The 16,264-nt window shown below is 38.5% G+C and overlaps 2 protein-coding genes across 4 annotated transcripts in view; one reads left to right on the top strand and one right to left on the bottom strand.

The window, feature by feature from the left end:
• LOC124605149 (zinc finger CCHC-type and RNA-binding motif-containing protein 1-like) overlaps positions 1–10,732 on the bottom strand; it is an 82,514-nt gene extending 71,782 nt beyond the window's left edge. The window contains exon 1 of one of the 3 annotated variants that reach the window (XM_047136632.1): positions 9,936–10,132. In XM_047136632.1, the coding sequence (XP_046992588.1) occupies positions 9,936–10,096 (161 nt within the window). In that variant the 5' untranslated portion in view covers positions 10,097–10,132. Of the gene's footprint in view, positions 1–9,816; positions 9,882–9,935; positions 10,133–10,435 lie in introns of those variants that run through there. The other 2 variants (XM_047136640.1, XM_047136648.1) reach the window with 2 other exon arrangements.
• A 13-nt stretch (positions 10,733–10,745) lies between these two features.
• LOC124605137 (succinate--CoA ligase [ADP/GDP-forming] subunit alpha, mitochondrial) overlaps positions 10,746–16,264 on the top strand; it is a 74,472-nt gene continuing 68,953 nt past the window's right edge. The window contains exons 1-2 of the mRNA XM_047136624.1: positions 10,746–10,969; positions 14,968–15,188. Of these exons, the coding sequence (XP_046992580.1) occupies positions 10,933–10,969; positions 14,968–15,188 (258 nt within the window). The 5' untranslated portion in view covers positions 10,746–10,932. The remainder of the gene's footprint in view (positions 10,970–14,967; positions 15,189–16,264) is intronic.

Here is a 16,264-nt window from a genome sequence, read left to right on the forward strand (position 1 = left end):
TTATTTAAAACACTGCTCAAATAATAAAACACACAAGCAGGTTATGTTGTTGTGGTCTTCAGTCCAGACTCTGGTTTGATGCAGCTCTCCATGCTACCCTATCCTGTGCAAACTTCTTCATCTCCAAGTACCCACTGCAAGCTACATCCTTCTGAATCTGCTTACTGTATTCACCTCTTGGTCTCCCTCTATGATTTTTACCCTCCACACTGCCCTCCAATACTAAATTGGTGATCCCTTGATGCCTCAGAACTTGTCCTACCAACTGATACCTTCTCCTAATCAAGATGTGCCACAAATTCCTCTTCTCCCCAATTCTTTGCAGTACCTCCTCATTAGTTACATGATCTATCCATCTAATCTTCGGCATCCTTCTGTAGCACCACATTTCGAAAGTATCTATTCTCTTCTTCCTGCTTAAAGGTGTAATGTACATAAACACAAAAACCCGCCAACACTATCATAATTACAATGTGGCTAGCACCAGATCCCTTCCCAACAGAGATGTATTACACTGCATCTGAAACAGAAAAGCAACAGAAGAAACAGTCTTTGCAAAGAAAAGACACAGTACAGATGGTACATCCATTAACACAATCAAAAGAACCCAACAATGAATGAGGCCCTATTAACCCTATAAGCTAACATATTCATTTACATTGTAGAAACACTTCTACATCCATACTCTGCAAACCACCATGAGGTGTGTATCATGGCATTTCTCAACAAGTATGTTGCCCATGAATTATAAAGAACGGCACTAACATGGCACAGATATTTTTCAGGTTGGGTCATTCTAATTTGTTCTGTATGGAGGGACTCGGAGTTGTGAGTACTATAACTGTGGTGATCGGAGTTGGTTAGCAGCTTATCATATCTAGCTCTTGTCATCAACACAATATTTGTATATGTACAAGAAGGGTACAGTAACCAAACAAAACTTTTTAAATAGGGGCTTGTAGTGAGCCCTAGCCAACCTCTGTGACAAGATACAAATACCCCTTGTTATCAGATGTACCATTTATGCTGCGTTTATCTTTGCGCAAGAATGTTTCTGCTGTTGGTTTCCTGCTTTATCTGTTTCAGATCCATTGCAATATACCTCTTCAGAGAAGGGATTGGTTGCAAGGTTAGTTGTGATGGATATAGTGTTGCCAGGTATTCCAATGTTACACTTTTCAGCAGCGTTACAAGAGAAGGGATTGGTTGCAAGGTTAGTTGTGATGGATATAGAGTTGTCAGGTATTCAAATGTTACACTTTTCAGCAGTGTTACATAATATGTTCATCTGTTTTCAATGTTTCAGAAGTGCATCATATCAAAATTTCATGTTTTAGTTATATTATTGATTGCATATGGTTTGCTTTCCAATCTGGTACTGAGCCAAGTGGCTAAGCCAGTGTTAACGCATCAGACTCCCAATCAGAAGGAACAGGGTTCATACACTCTCCAGCCATCCTGACTTAGGTTTTCTCATGCTGCTAAGGTAAATCTAAGAATAGTTGATACGACCAAGATAACTTCCTACCCTATCCTTACCTGATCCTACCCTACGTTGTATGTATTTCATACATGTTTATATTATTTCTAACATATCCAATACTGTTGTGCTAAATGGTCTAAGGTAGTGATCACCAAACTAGGGCTTGTGGGCAAGATGTGGTTCACGATGTCAATTCATCTGGCCACACTGACAGTACATGAGGTGATGTGATAAAATTTGAGTTTAAATGGTATTTTTAGAAACTAGATCTTCATGTGTGTGGAGACCTCCAAGTTCCTACACGCCTTAAACTTCTTATGTTCGATTTTAAATTATTGCACCTAGATTTTCTTGTTTGTTGTAACATCTGCTTATTTTTCACCCTTCCAAGACTTTAATTATGTTTATAATTCAATGTATTTTTCATTTTGAGGAATGAATCTGTCACTGGTGTGAGTTACAAAATAGTGCACAAAATAACAGAATGGGAAAAACCATTTACTGATGGCAACTTTATCAGAGAGCGTATGGTGGAAACAGCAAAGATATGTGTTCTCAAGAAGCCTTTCAGCAAGTTCAGCTGTGCACAGAACAGAATAACTGGAGAGAAAATAATGCTACAGCTACACGAGAACACTAGGAACTTCTTGTGGTATTCTCTGGCGCTAATCAACTGATCACTCGAGTATGGCACAACAACTCTTGTTCATTTGTGGTATCAATTTAGATAACAGATGAGTTTGTATCTGTTTGAAGCATGCATGAAACTGGGCAAGAAATTTTCATGGAGGCACAAAAATTTTGCTTCAACAGAATGACCTTTGAGGTGTTAAAGCTGTTGGAGTAAAAATGTGGGTGGAGTGAGGAAGGGTCTGGTGGGGTAGCTCAGGACTCATTTGGAAGATTTGTAAATTCCACTTGCTCTCTTCAAACACTGCATCATGCATCAGAACACGCTCTGTGGGAAAGACTTGGATATGTCTTGTGTACTGAAATCAATTGTTTCTGCTGTGTACTTTGTTTGTGAATATGCACTTAATCACTGTCACTTCCAGGCTTTTATTGAAGAAATTAATTCTGATATATATATATATATATATATATATATATATATATATAGACACACACACACACACACACACACACACACACACACACACACACACACTCTCTTAGATCCTACCTGGCTGTCGAAGTTGTAATTTATGGCTGACATCACATTCCACATGAATAAAATGAAATGAACTTGAAACTTTCGATAGGGATAACTTCATCTGTAACCTTTACAGCATCATTAAAGGATTGTTTGAAGGAGAAAACTTTCTCATTTTCAATGTTTCAAATAATTCTGAGGATGTCAACCTTGCTTTTCCAAAAAAAAATTACTCGTGACTTGAAGAAGTGGAGAGAAGTTCAGATCTTGACAGAATAGTGTGTGACATTCGACTGTTCAAGAATCTGTCTCATTGTAATCTTAAATGTTTGCCAGTTAAACTACAGTTGGTGCTCACTGATTTGCAAACAAATGGCTTGTTGAAAGAAAACTTTTTAAATTCAACTGTTTCTTACTAGATGTTGAGTTTGCCAAACTGAAGAATTTGATACTGGTCACTGGTAAGGCAACAGAATTTGGAACAACTTATGTCTGTGAGCAAACATTTTCAAAAATGAAGTATATGAAGTCAGAACATTGACCGAGATCAACTGATGAAAGCAATTCCCTTATTAAATATTAGATGCAGCAATATCAAAACAACCATTGATGAAATATTGAAAGCCACCCTTCAGCGTCACTTATCTCAGTAACGTTTTTTACTGTTTTCTTTATAGATTTACATGTTTGCACACTAGGTCTGATGTAACTATCTTTTTGCTAATGTTGCCTTCTTTTACAACTTTTTAATAAATAAATATGTTGACTGTCCCTGTTTTTTGTGCATTGTGTGCCATTCAGCCATGAATAACACAGAGCTCTTAACTTAGTTTTTCATCTTTTTTTCCCCCAGGGCTTTCATTCTGGTTTGCAAGTATTGTACAGAATGATGATGCAAACCACACTCCTCATTTTGTCAGTTACCAGGGCCACTGTGAAAAACTTTTGTGACCTCTGCCCCAAGGACATACAAATACTTTGAATTCACTCCCAGGGTGTTCTGTACTACCATGTCTTTCCCCTAGCAGAAGAACCTTCGTAGACTTTTTAACACTCTGGCTACTATTAGCCTTAGCTTTCGAGAGAGAGAGAGAGAGAGAGAGAGAGAGAGAGAGAGAGAGAGAGAGAGAGAGAGAGACAGACTCTCTACAAGTTTAAACATATCAAAGGCAAAGAAGTTGGAATTTGAAATCTTACGTCTAAATGAAGTGACTAATATAGAAACATAGGCTTTTGTGGCCACAGTCAATTTCAATTCTTCTGTGGAGTGTGACTACATCACCTGATAAAACAACTGCCATTTTAGCAGCTACTATAGGCAGCCATCATCAAGATGAGTACTTATGATTAGTGGTTACTGCATGGTCATCCTGGCATATACTGGGTCATTCCATGGTTGTGGATGAAACCATTTGCATTGAAGTATTAACGTGAAAATAAGCGTAAAAAAAAGGGGTCGATCTGAGTATGACACTGTATACAGCAGATGTTTCACAATGTGAGCTTTGTCAATTTGTAAATAAACAAAGGAACAGGAAGGGTTTTAGACTTTTAAAAAAAGTTTCACCCTACACGAAATGACACTGCTATCTTTTGAGTGAGTGACAGATGAAACAGGAAAGGTTGTCAAATGCTTATTGCCAGATAGATCTGATACTAATTTTCATCTGGTTGCATCTGAAGCAGACTGCCTGATGTAGTGCTGCTTGCATAGTGGCCAGTGGCGCCTGGGATTTGCAATAGCAGAAGAAACATCAGAAGTTTTATCACATATCATACATCAACATCAAGAACAATGTCGTTGAGGGGGGGGGGGGGGGGGGGGGGGGGGGGGAGTGACTAATCTTGGGGTATGTATGGTCCATGACTTGGTGTCTATTCTTGGGCAGGTGAACACTGCTGAAATAACATTACATCTTCTGACTACCCCAAGAACCAACTGCAGCTCCTTCTTTACCCACTATCACCCTGGATTGGACAACGTAACCGTATTCCTCACCACAGCTTCAAATATTTCCTTGCCACTCCTCTCGAAGTGGTATTCCATCGCCAACCTCATCCACATTACTATGTATTGTAGTGCATACTTATGCTGCATATATTCCTCAGTCCCATTCCACGTGCATCATACCCCATGGAAGACCTGTTCGATGAACCCCCCCCAGAACATCCTTCTCTAGTTCCATCACAGGCATATCCTAACCCATCATAGACAAAGCCATGTAGGAATCAGTCATATCATATACTATTCTACTATAACTTCTGCATGGCATTTTACATGGGCAAAATCATCATCAAGCTGTCCACTTGAATGAACGAGCACTGCCAAACAGGCCAAAAATAGGGTTAACCACCTAGTAGCTGAACATTCTGTGAATCAGCATTCTCAATTTCTGTGATTGTTTCAAACTCCATGCAAACCCCATTCCTGCCACCCACTAGCAGATTCTCTTAGTTACACAGGTGGGAATTATCCTTGAAAGTCATTCTTAGATCAAATAATACTCCAAGCCCCGATCTCCACTAACCTTTGTCTCACTCCCAAATCCTCTCCTGCTCCATGATCCTAATGTCAGTTATGCAGCATTCACACACTTCTCTCCACAGTCTATCTTTTTTATGTTCTTTTACCAATCAGGTCCTCCACATCATTGTGCCCTGAACAGAACTCCACATGCGTGCCTATCTCATGCACCTGTTGCCCCTTCCTCCCGGCTGTCAGCCACCCTTGTCTAAACCTCACGTTCCCCATTTCTTTTCTCCCATTGCCCACTCCACATGACAGAACTACTCATCCAATTGCTGTATCAAACCAAAAACTCATGATTTGGAGGGGAAAATTTTAACAAGTAATCAGAAATGTTCTGTCAGAATACCTGCAGAAAATCTGATATGAATGCACCTCTTGTTGTTGTTGCGGTCTTCAGTCCTGAGACTGGTTTGATGCAGCTCTCCATGCTACTCTATTCTGTGCAAGCTTCTTCATCTCCCAATACGTACTGCAGCCTACATCCTTCTGAATCTGCTTAGTGTATTCATCTCTTCGTCTCCCTCTACGATTTTTGCCCTCCACGCTGCCCTCCTGTACTAAATGCCTCAGACAATGTCCTACCAACCGATCCCATCTTCTTGTCAAGTTATGCCACAAACTGCTCTTCTCCCCAATCCTATTCAATACTTCCTCATTAGTTACGTGATCTACCCATCTAATCTTCAGCATTCTTCTGTAGCAACACATTTCAAAGGCTTCTATTCTCTTCTTGTCCAAACTATTTATCGTCCATGTTTCACTTCCATACATGGCTACACTCCATACAAATACTTTCAGAAACGACTTCCTGACATTTAAATCTATACTCGATGTTGACAAATTTCTCTTCTTCAGAAACGCTTTCCTTGCCATTGCCAGTCTACATATTAAATCCTCTCTACTTCGACCATCATCAGTTACTTTGCTCCCCAAATAGCAAAACTCCTTTAGTACTTTAAGTGTCTCATTTCCTAATCTAATTTCCTCACCATCACCCGACTTAATTCGACTACATTCCATTATCCTCGTTCTGCTTTTGTTGATGTCCATCTTATATCCTTTCAAGACACTGTCCATTCCGTTCAACTGCTCTTCTAAGTCCTTTGCTGTCTCTGACAGAACTACAAAGTCATCGACAAACCTTTAAGTTTTTATTTCTTCTCCATGGATTTTAATAGCTACTCCGAATTTTTCTTTTGTTTCCTTTACTGCTTGCTCAATATACCAATTAAATAACTTTGGGGAGAGGCTACAACCCTGTTTCACTCCCTTCCCAACCACAGCTTCCCTCTCATGGCCCTCGACTCTTATAACTGTCATCTGGTTTCTGTAAAAATTGTAAATAGCCTTTCGCTCCCTGTATTTTACCCCTGCCACCTTCAGAATTTGAAAGAGATTATTTCAGTCAACATTGTCAAAAGCTTTCTCCAAGTCTACAAATGGTAGAAACGTAGGTTTGCCTTTTTTAATCTAGCTTCTAAGATAAGTCGTAGGGTCAGTATTGCCTCACGTGTTCTCATATTTCTACGGAATCCAAACTAAGCTTCCCCGAGGTAGGCTTCTACCAGTTTTTCCATTCGTCTGTAAAGAATTCGCATAAGTATTTTGCATCCGTGACTTATTAAACTGACAGTTCGGTAATTTTCACATCTGTCAATGCCTGCTTTCTTTGGGATTGGAATTATTATATTCTTCTTGAAGTCTGAGGGTATTTCGCCTGTCTCATACATTTTGCTCACCAGATGGTAGAGTTTTGTCAGGACTGGCTCTCCCATGGCTGTCAGTAGTTCTAATTGAATGTTGTCTACTCCCGGGGCCTTGTTTCAACTTAGGTCTTTCAGTGTTCTATCAAATTCTTCACGCAGTATCATATCTCCCATTTCATCTTCATCTACATCCTCTTCCATTTCCATAATACTGTCCTCAAGAACATCGCCCTTGTATAGTCCCTCTATATACTCCTTCCACCTTTCTGCTTTCCCTTCTTTGCTTAGAACTGGATTTCCATCTGAGCCCTTGATATTCATACAAGTGGTTCTATTTTCTCCAAAGGCCTCTTTAATTTTCCTGTAGGCAGTATCTATCTTACCCCTAGTGAGATAAGCCTCTACATCCTTACATTTGTCCTCTAGCCATGCCTGCTTAGCCATTTTGCACTTCCTGTCGATCTCATTTTTGAGACGTTTGTATTCCTTTTTGCCTGCTTCATTTACTGCATTTTTATATTTTCTCCTTTCATCAATTAAATTCAGTATTTCTTCTGACACCCAAGGGTTTCTACTAGCCCTCGTCTTTTTACCTACTTGATCCTCTGCTGCCTTCACCACTTCATCCCTCAAAGCTATCCATTCTTCTTCTACTATATTTCTTTCCTCCATTCTTGTCAATTGTTCCTTTATACTCTTCCTGAAACTCTCTACAACCTCTGGTTCTTTCAGTTTATCCAGATCCCATCTCCTCAAATTCCCACCTTTTTGCAGTTTCTTCAGTTTTAATCTACAGTTCATAACCAATAGATTGTGGTCAGAGTCCACATCTGTCCCTGGAAATGTCTTACAATTTAAAACCTGGTTCCTAAACCTCTGTCTTACCATTATATAATCTATCTGATATCTTCTAGTATCTCCAGGGTTCTTCCATGTATACAACCTTCTTTCATGATTCTTGAACCAAGTGTTAGCTATGATTAAGTTATGCTCTGTGCAAAATTCTACCAGGCGGCTTCCTCTTTCACTTCTTAGCCCCAATCCATATTCACCTAGTATGTTTCCTTCTCTCCCTTTCCCTACTCTCGAATTCCAATCACCCATGACTATTAAATTTTCATCTCCCTTCACTACCTGAATAATTTCTTTTATCTCATTATACATTTCATCAATTTCTTCATCATCTGCAGAGCTAGTTGGCATATAGACTTGTACTACTGTTGTACGTGTGGGCTTCATGTCTATCTTGGCCACAATAATGTGTTCACTATGTTGTTTGTAGTAGCTTACCCGCATTCCTATTTTTTTATTCATTATTAAACCTACTCCTGCATTACCCCTATTTGATTTTGTATTTATAACCCTGTATTCACCTGACCAAAAATCTTGTTCCTCCTGCCACTGAACTTCACTAATTCCCACTATATCTAACTTTAACCTATCCATTTCCCTTTTTAAATTTTCTAATCTACCTGCCCGATTAAGGGATCTGACATTCCACGCTCCGATCTGTAGAACGCCAGTTTTCTTTCTCCTGATAACGACATCCTCCTGAGTAGGCCCCGCCCGGAGATCCGAATGGGGGACTATTTTACCTCCAGAATATTTTACCCAAGAGGACACCATCATCATTTATCCATACAGTAGAGCTGCATGCCACCGGGAAAAATTACGGCCATAGTTTCCCCTTGCTTTCAGCCGTTTGCAGTACCAGCACAGCAAGGCCGTTTTGGTTAATGTTACAAGGCCAGGTCAGTCAATCATCCAGACTGTTGCCCCTGCAGCTACTGAAAAGGCTGCTGCCCCTCTTCAGGAACCATACGTTTGTCTGGCCTCTCAACAGATACCCCTCCGTTTTGGTTGCACCTACGGTACGGCTATCTGTGTCGCTGAGGCACACAAGCTTCCCCACCAATGGCAAGGTCATGCACCTCTTACCAGTTACTATAATGGTTGCTAATAATAAAGCTCAGTTGAAATTCTAGCAATGCTATAAATTACAATATCTGATTTTCACCCTCTCTGCAAATTAATGACTGGGAAGTGAATTTAGCTCCTGGCGACATGTAACATTTATTATATTCAGTTGTGCGTAGAGCACGTTTATTTTTAACTTGCAAGGATTTACGATTTTCATCGATATATATATATATTGTGCATGCTACATCACGATGTATAAATGAGAGTACTTTTGGTACCCATCACATGATAGCTTTACATTATTATACTCAACATTATGTGTATGTGTGTGTTTGAAGGGAGTGGGCTATGAGGGATACCAAATAACTGAACCTACGTACAGGCACAAATAAAATCAAATTTCATACTGGAGGGCACTCTATGTAACTGTAATGAGAAGGCTGGCATTTCATTTATGAGTTGTACGCCAATATGTCACTCTCTTAAAATTGTTATGAATGATGTAGCTATTCATAGGGATATCCCCTCTTGTAAGAATTGACACAACAATCATGATATGTAGATCACTGCTTGTCTTCAAACATAAGAAACTAACATTTGTATGCGTCTTTCAGCATAATACCATTGCAATAAACATTTCTAATTTAAATATCTGAGTGCATGTTCTTACTGACACATAATACAGCAATCGAACAACTCTCTCAGTTTCTTAAAAGAAGGATCTTTGGGAATCACTACCTCTATACAATGGAGATAGACCAAAAAATAAGGAAGATTAGTATAAAACCACCCATCGTTATAGAAAGAAGCCATTAGAGACAGAGCACAAGTTCTGACTGTGAAATCGGCTATGCTCTTTCAAAGGCACCAACCCCACATTTGCCTGGAGCAATTTGGCCTGTAAAACAGTTTTTACACCAACCTCCAAGTTCTGCTTGTCTGCCTGAAGAACCCCTGCAGAACAAATTGAAGGAACTGAACAAGAATTTGAAGGAAAGATGTACTATGTGGCTAGTTTACTTACACCTGATGAATACTGAAATAAGACTTATTCCTCCACAATTCTGAAACCATCACATAAAATTTGGGTGTTGTATAAGAAAAATTAATTTTCCAGGAACGCTGATGTCACCTTCTCCTTACCGGAAAATGGAGGCAAAGCTGGTTCCTAAATCTGGTTGAACAAACTGCTTATTCAAGTGAGAAAGGCGTAAGCCTATTATAAATTCTATCTCACAGCGAGTAAAGTATTGTACGAACGTAACTCCAGGGTGTAATGTTCGAGGGTTGCGGAAGGCAGACATTTTTATGAAAGCATAAATTCGACTAAAAATACTGTCATCCAACAGCGCTGCTACGTTGTCACCCTTTCCAACAAAAGTGATCACCAACTTCCGTGGTTCACTAACTCGTACTTCAGTTTTGACGTTTCGTGATCAAATATTTTGAAAAAACTCTTAATTGGGCAAACAGGTAACCACCGTAAAAGATAACATAAGAGCAATTACATGTAGTGTTCGCAAACGCATATTTCGACGTAAGCTACGGTATTTCAACAATTACAAATATAACTTGGACAACATGCAACACATTTAATCGAAAAATAGCAATCGTGTAATTATAGTCTCAGACCCCATACTTACTTCACTACTCTTCCATATTTTTCAAATATTTTATGCAAATCATTGTTTGTCAACGAAAACGGCAAATTTGATATGTAAACAGTGCTTTTGCTTGGCGCCAGTCCGCCACTCATTTTGTCAAAGATTTTTGCTACACACAAGCGATGGGAATCGGGGAAAGTGATCACCTATTTAACCATATTCTGAGAGAGCATAGATCAAACAACCTCCGATATAACTGGTAAAATTCATGTACCAGTTGTTACAGCATTCCACAGGCACATGTTTTGTACGGCAATTCAGAGCTACGAAAGTCATTGACATTTGGATGAAGTCCAATAGGACGAACAAGATCAGATTAGATTACTTATTTATATTATTTGCACACGGTCAATAGCTACATATTAGTTACGCCAAACACGATCTGTTTATATTTGTTATAAAAAAGCTTAAAGAAGGTCCAAAGATTTAATTTAAGAAAGAAAATAAGTATTAGTACCTTCACTTGCAGATTGGAAATGGCTGCCGCGGTGAGAGGGTTTCTCCGCACAGGAGGTAAAATGCAAAGGATTTTGCAGTTTCAGTCTCACTTTAATTAATTATGTTGTTAAATTATAACTTAATTAAGTATGAGTAATATTCGTGGTATTACTGTTGTAATTTAATTGCTCCAAAAAAAATTTTAGCGTGAAGGGCAAGGCGAAGGTGGCGGTTGTATTATGAAAGAAATTGATTTAGATTTGTTTGACAAGCATTTAAATAACACAGGAATTTGGTAAAGCAGTCTACACATTTAGAAGGAAGGCTGTATGAGGCTGAGGGCGTGGCGGCTCATGTCCTGTGTGTTAAATGGGCTTAAAGGGCATACAAGTCTATGCCCTGTAAGTGTTGTATTGTGCGATATTGAACAAGTTACGTGAATAGATAGAACAAGGGAAATGACGGAAGACATATAAATAAGACTTATTTTCATTGATGAAGATGAACGATGAATTTGAGTGCTCCTCAGCATATTTATAGATTTTATTGTGCAAGGACTAATTCATTTGCTCCATAAGGAAAATAGAAATCTATGAAAGTGTGTGGAAGGCATGCAAAAACTAACAGCGATGGTGAAACACTGTATCAGATGCAGATATTTGCTCTGTTCTCAGGGTATACATCTGTAATACGAAGCTTCTGTTTACATAGAATGACAGTGGTAAGTAATGTAGCTGGAAAATCAGCAACTGTTTACAAAAGAAGTTTCATTCTGTGTGGTTCACATTTGAATAGAATTATGGCAACAGCAATATAGTGTTTTTGTTCATATTACCAGCTTCTTACTGGCTGCGGTGGTCTAGCGGTTCTAGGCGCTTCAGTCCGGAACCGCGCGACTGCTACGGTCGCAGGTTCGAATCCTGCCTCGGGCATGGATGTGTGTGATGTCCTTAGGTTAGTTAGGTTTAAGTAGTTCTAGGGGACTGATGACCACAGATGGTAAGTCCCATAGTGCTCAGAGCCATTTGAACCAGCTTCTTAATGTGAAAGCTACAAAAAAAATCAAAGAACTCCAAGATATGAACAGTCATTCCTTTCCCTTCTTGTTCAAATCCTTATTGATGTGACAAAAGATCAGAACTTTTTTCCCCTGTTCTTACTGCTTTATATGGCACTTGTGATGAACAAACAACTGGACAGTGTGTTTATCACTGTATGTGAATGGTACACCAATTCATCCAAGAACCATCTCACCAAGATGTAGGAAATGTCATGGTAATCCAGTGCAAATCAGTATCTCAAAATATAAAACACACAGAATACTAACATGCTGTGTGTAAATCACTATATCATGTTAAATAGAGTATTACAGGAACTATGCAAAATGGTCCAGATCGTATGTCTGACATGAAGCAGGGTGCCATCAGGAAAGACATATGTATTGATTACGTGTGACATCCCACAAGGTCCCATGTTAGGGCCTTTTTTTCTTGTGTACATCAATGATTCCTCATCTGTAACATTATCAGATGCCAAGTTTATTTTCTTTGCCGATGATGCAAACATTGCAGTAAATAGTACATAAAATGTAGTCTTAGAACATTTGTTTGATCAAATTTTCATGGACATTAGTAAATGGTTCCTAACCAATTGTTTGTCACTAAACTTTTGAAAAACACACTACTTGCAGTTCAGAACTTGTAAGACGTTTCCCACTACTTTATGCCTAAAATATGATAACAAACAATCAGAAGAAGTGAACAGTGTTAAATTCTTGGGGATTAGAGCTTAATAATAAATTAAACTGGGAGGAGCACACCAAACAAATGCTGAAGTGCCTAAACAAATCTCTATTTGCAATGTGAATGGTGTCTGATACGGGATATAAAAATGAAAGAAACTGCCATGCTATGTGTACTCCATTCCATAATTTCATATGAGATGCCTTTTTGAAGTAATTAGTCAAGCCAGGTTTAAGTTTTGCATATCCAAAAACATGTAATAAGAATTAGTTGTAGTGTAAACTCAAGAACACCCTGTTTAGTGAACTATTGGTGGTATCCACTGCTTCCCAATATATTCTTCCTCTATGAAATTTGTCATTAAAATATGTATCTTTTTCAAACCAACAATTCAGTTTATGGAACCAGTACTTAGAAGACAGAAAGAATAATAATATTCAGACATTGAAAGTCACTTACTTTGTCTCAGAAAGTTGCCCATTATTCAGAAACACACATTTCAGTAGCCATAGACAGCTTAACTCTCAATAAAGACCAGTTCAAGAGGAGACTAAGGGATGTAATGGTGGCCAACACTTTCAATTCCATAAATGAATTTCTTAGTGGGCCAAGAGAGAGAGAGAGAGAGAGAGAGAGAGAGAGAGAGTGTGTGTGTGTGTGTGTGTGTGTGTGTGTGTGTGTGTGTGAAATCAGACTTCCATAATTCAGTGCAGTAATGCACTCATTGTAAATAAATGTAAAATTTTTCTTTTTAGTGTTTATTACCTCAAAAACTGAAGACATGTTTTATCCTCCAAAGGGGGAGAGGTTGGAGACGAAATAGACAGTACTGTCGGATCGGATCTGACCTGCTCCCTTTTCCATGAGGTTTGTGTGGATATAGGTACACAATTAATATTATTATTGAATAATAACATTTACTGATTGTAGACATATCGTGTAATCATTAGCATTTAATGGTCATCAAATCCAAATCAAAGCACCTACACAAAATGAAACACAAGTCCTATCTTTTTTGACAAAACAAAAAATTTTTTTTTTCCTCATAACACATTGGCAGTTGTCGTGTGAAGGACTCTTGAAATACGTGGATTGGGCATTCTTTTTTCTATCACCAATTTGGTCAAACTCAATGCAAGATTTTTTAGGAACATGGACCATGCACATACTGGGAGTGAATCTTGGTGTTTATTACATTGTAATAAAATGAAACTGTTCACAGCTGCAATATCTAACATTTCACAGAAGTATCTCATGGCCACCTTAGGGTTTTCCATTTGGTAATATTGTGTTTGCAGAGTTTGTCCAACACGGTCACTCCGCCTTTTGTTAGCTTATAGAATTCAACAACCTCTTGCTTGCTTGATTCATAACTTATTGTTCCACTTTGGTGCATTATTGACATTAGGATATTTTTTAAAGTTCTTTTTAGGGGTGAGGGAAATCATCATTTCATTGTCTTGATCGATAAACTTTACAGTTCCAGCTAAGGCCATTGACAACTTGGATAACCGTATCTCACTGTTATTTTTACGTAGTGTACCAACTAATGTTTCTCTCAGACAATTTCTCTGCCAACTCATTTGAAGTGAATCAGTTGTCACATTTAGATTGCTCCCTGTCGCTGAGTCAGTAAGTTTGAGAACATAATGAGTTGGTATGGATAAATCATCCTTCTTGTTTGTTTGCGCTTTGTTGATATATGGGATGTCTGAAATAAAATAGAATGTTCTGGTATCACACAATGAAACTGTCAGGTTTTGAGGTGAAACATTCTGGAGGGATACTGTGACAGGTTATAATACTGCAAACAATGACTTACAAAAGCATTTCTGAAACAGCAAATTTATTATTAGCATGTTTGTCACAAACAACAACATACAGCCATATCTCTGTTTCTCTTAGTAGTTCTGTATCCTGCCTATCTCTGTAGCTACCAGGAAATTATTGTGCACTCACATATTTGGTACATACGAGCTCAATCTCTTGTCATATTCATGATTGTCTTCCCCCCTCACTTCTTGTACATCCACCACATAACCCATCCCAGCTACAACCTATGCTTGCCGTACTTGGGCTGGGGGGGGGGGGAGAGAGAGAGAGAGAGAGAGAGAGAGAGAGAGAGAGAGAGAGAGAGAGAGAGAAGGGGAGGAGGGGTGGGGGTTGTAACTTGAAAACTTCGTAATAGTCATTTTCTGCATGCTTGTCTGCTGCTCAGCCTATCTTGTATTTAACAAGTAGTGCTCTTTGCTCATACATGTAATTATAGTCTATCTTGAATTTTCCGTCAGTTTGTTTTAGAATGTTATATATATTGTTTCATTGTCGTAGCTCCAAGGTTGAATTGTGTCAGAACAAACTACACATCAACAAGGCCCAACCTCAAATTGACTTCATCCACTAAAGTCATTTGCCAGGGATTTACTGGAAAACAAGGAACATTCCATAGCCAGCAAGCTATTGATTATGGGACAAACCTTGTTGGAGGTGTTTCCCCTGGTAAAGGTGGAAAAACCCATCTAAACCTGCCTGTTTTCAACTCAGTGCAAGAGGTATGTTATAAAATTATACTGTGTGTTCCATTTTCTTGTACCATTTTGTAGTGAGAGAGAGAAAAAAGAGAATGGTTTAGTTGCAATAATTTGGCTAGATAGAATACCAGATTTTATTTACATTTATACATATCGTAACAAGTTTCAGTCACACTTTCCTTTGTACTCCATTTGTAGCCTACATCCATGACTCCTCCATCTGTGTATGGCTCTGAATGACTTGTCTGTTTTTCATTTGTGTGTGACATTATTTTGGACCTTTTTATAGAAAAGAAACTAGAAATTGTGGCCTGTAGCTGTAAGCATTCAGAATTAACATTTATTCCTTAAAGCATTTATTAACAACTCTGTCAAAAGTTGCAGTATTAGGTCACTAGTTTCAAACCAAACCTGGTTTTCTGAGGCTGCACTGAAAGTGCCTGATCTTAATAATAAACATCAAAGTGGCAACACATGCTTTATAAATGTTAGCAGAATGCATGCCATAATCCAAACATACCTTTTACCAAGTCAAAATCGAACTACATATCAGCAAGAGTCAATGCAGCATCAGTTGGCCAGGTTTGAAAATGAACCTGTAAGGTTCGAACTAGTCGCCTAATATAAATACTGCAACTGGTGACAGAATAGTTAATAAATACTTTAAGGAATTTAAAGAAGTTGCTGGCTCTCTGTCAATAAAGTGTGGGAACTGAAGAATTAACATTTATGTTTGAAAGGGGTAGTGTCTCACTTGTTCTTAGTGTCGCACTATTCTCTAGACGAGTATTTTTTTCATCTATCATCTCCATTTCCAGTTCCTGTATGAAATATTTTACCATTCCAGCCCTTGGATATATTGAGTTACAAAACTTGTAAGTCAACATCGTTGCAATTAGTAAAATGTTACATTTTGAAACTCAGATTTCGCAGTTGTATTGAAATTGTTTCAAAAGGAAAATTTGATGTGGAAAATTGATAATATTCGCAAAGGAAGGAAGGAAGATTAGTGTTTAATGTCCTGTTAATGACAAAATCATTGGAGACAGAGGAAAAGCTCAGATGGGGAAAGCAAGGGAAGGAAATTCGCTGTATAT

Source organism: Schistocerca americana, chromosome 1 (assembly GCF_021461395.2).
Source record: "Schistocerca americana isolate TAMUIC-IGC-003095 chromosome 1, iqSchAmer2.1, whole genome shotgun sequence".
In the NCBI taxonomy this organism is placed as follows: domain Eukaryota; kingdom Metazoa; phylum Arthropoda; class Insecta; order Orthoptera; family Acrididae; genus Schistocerca; species Schistocerca americana.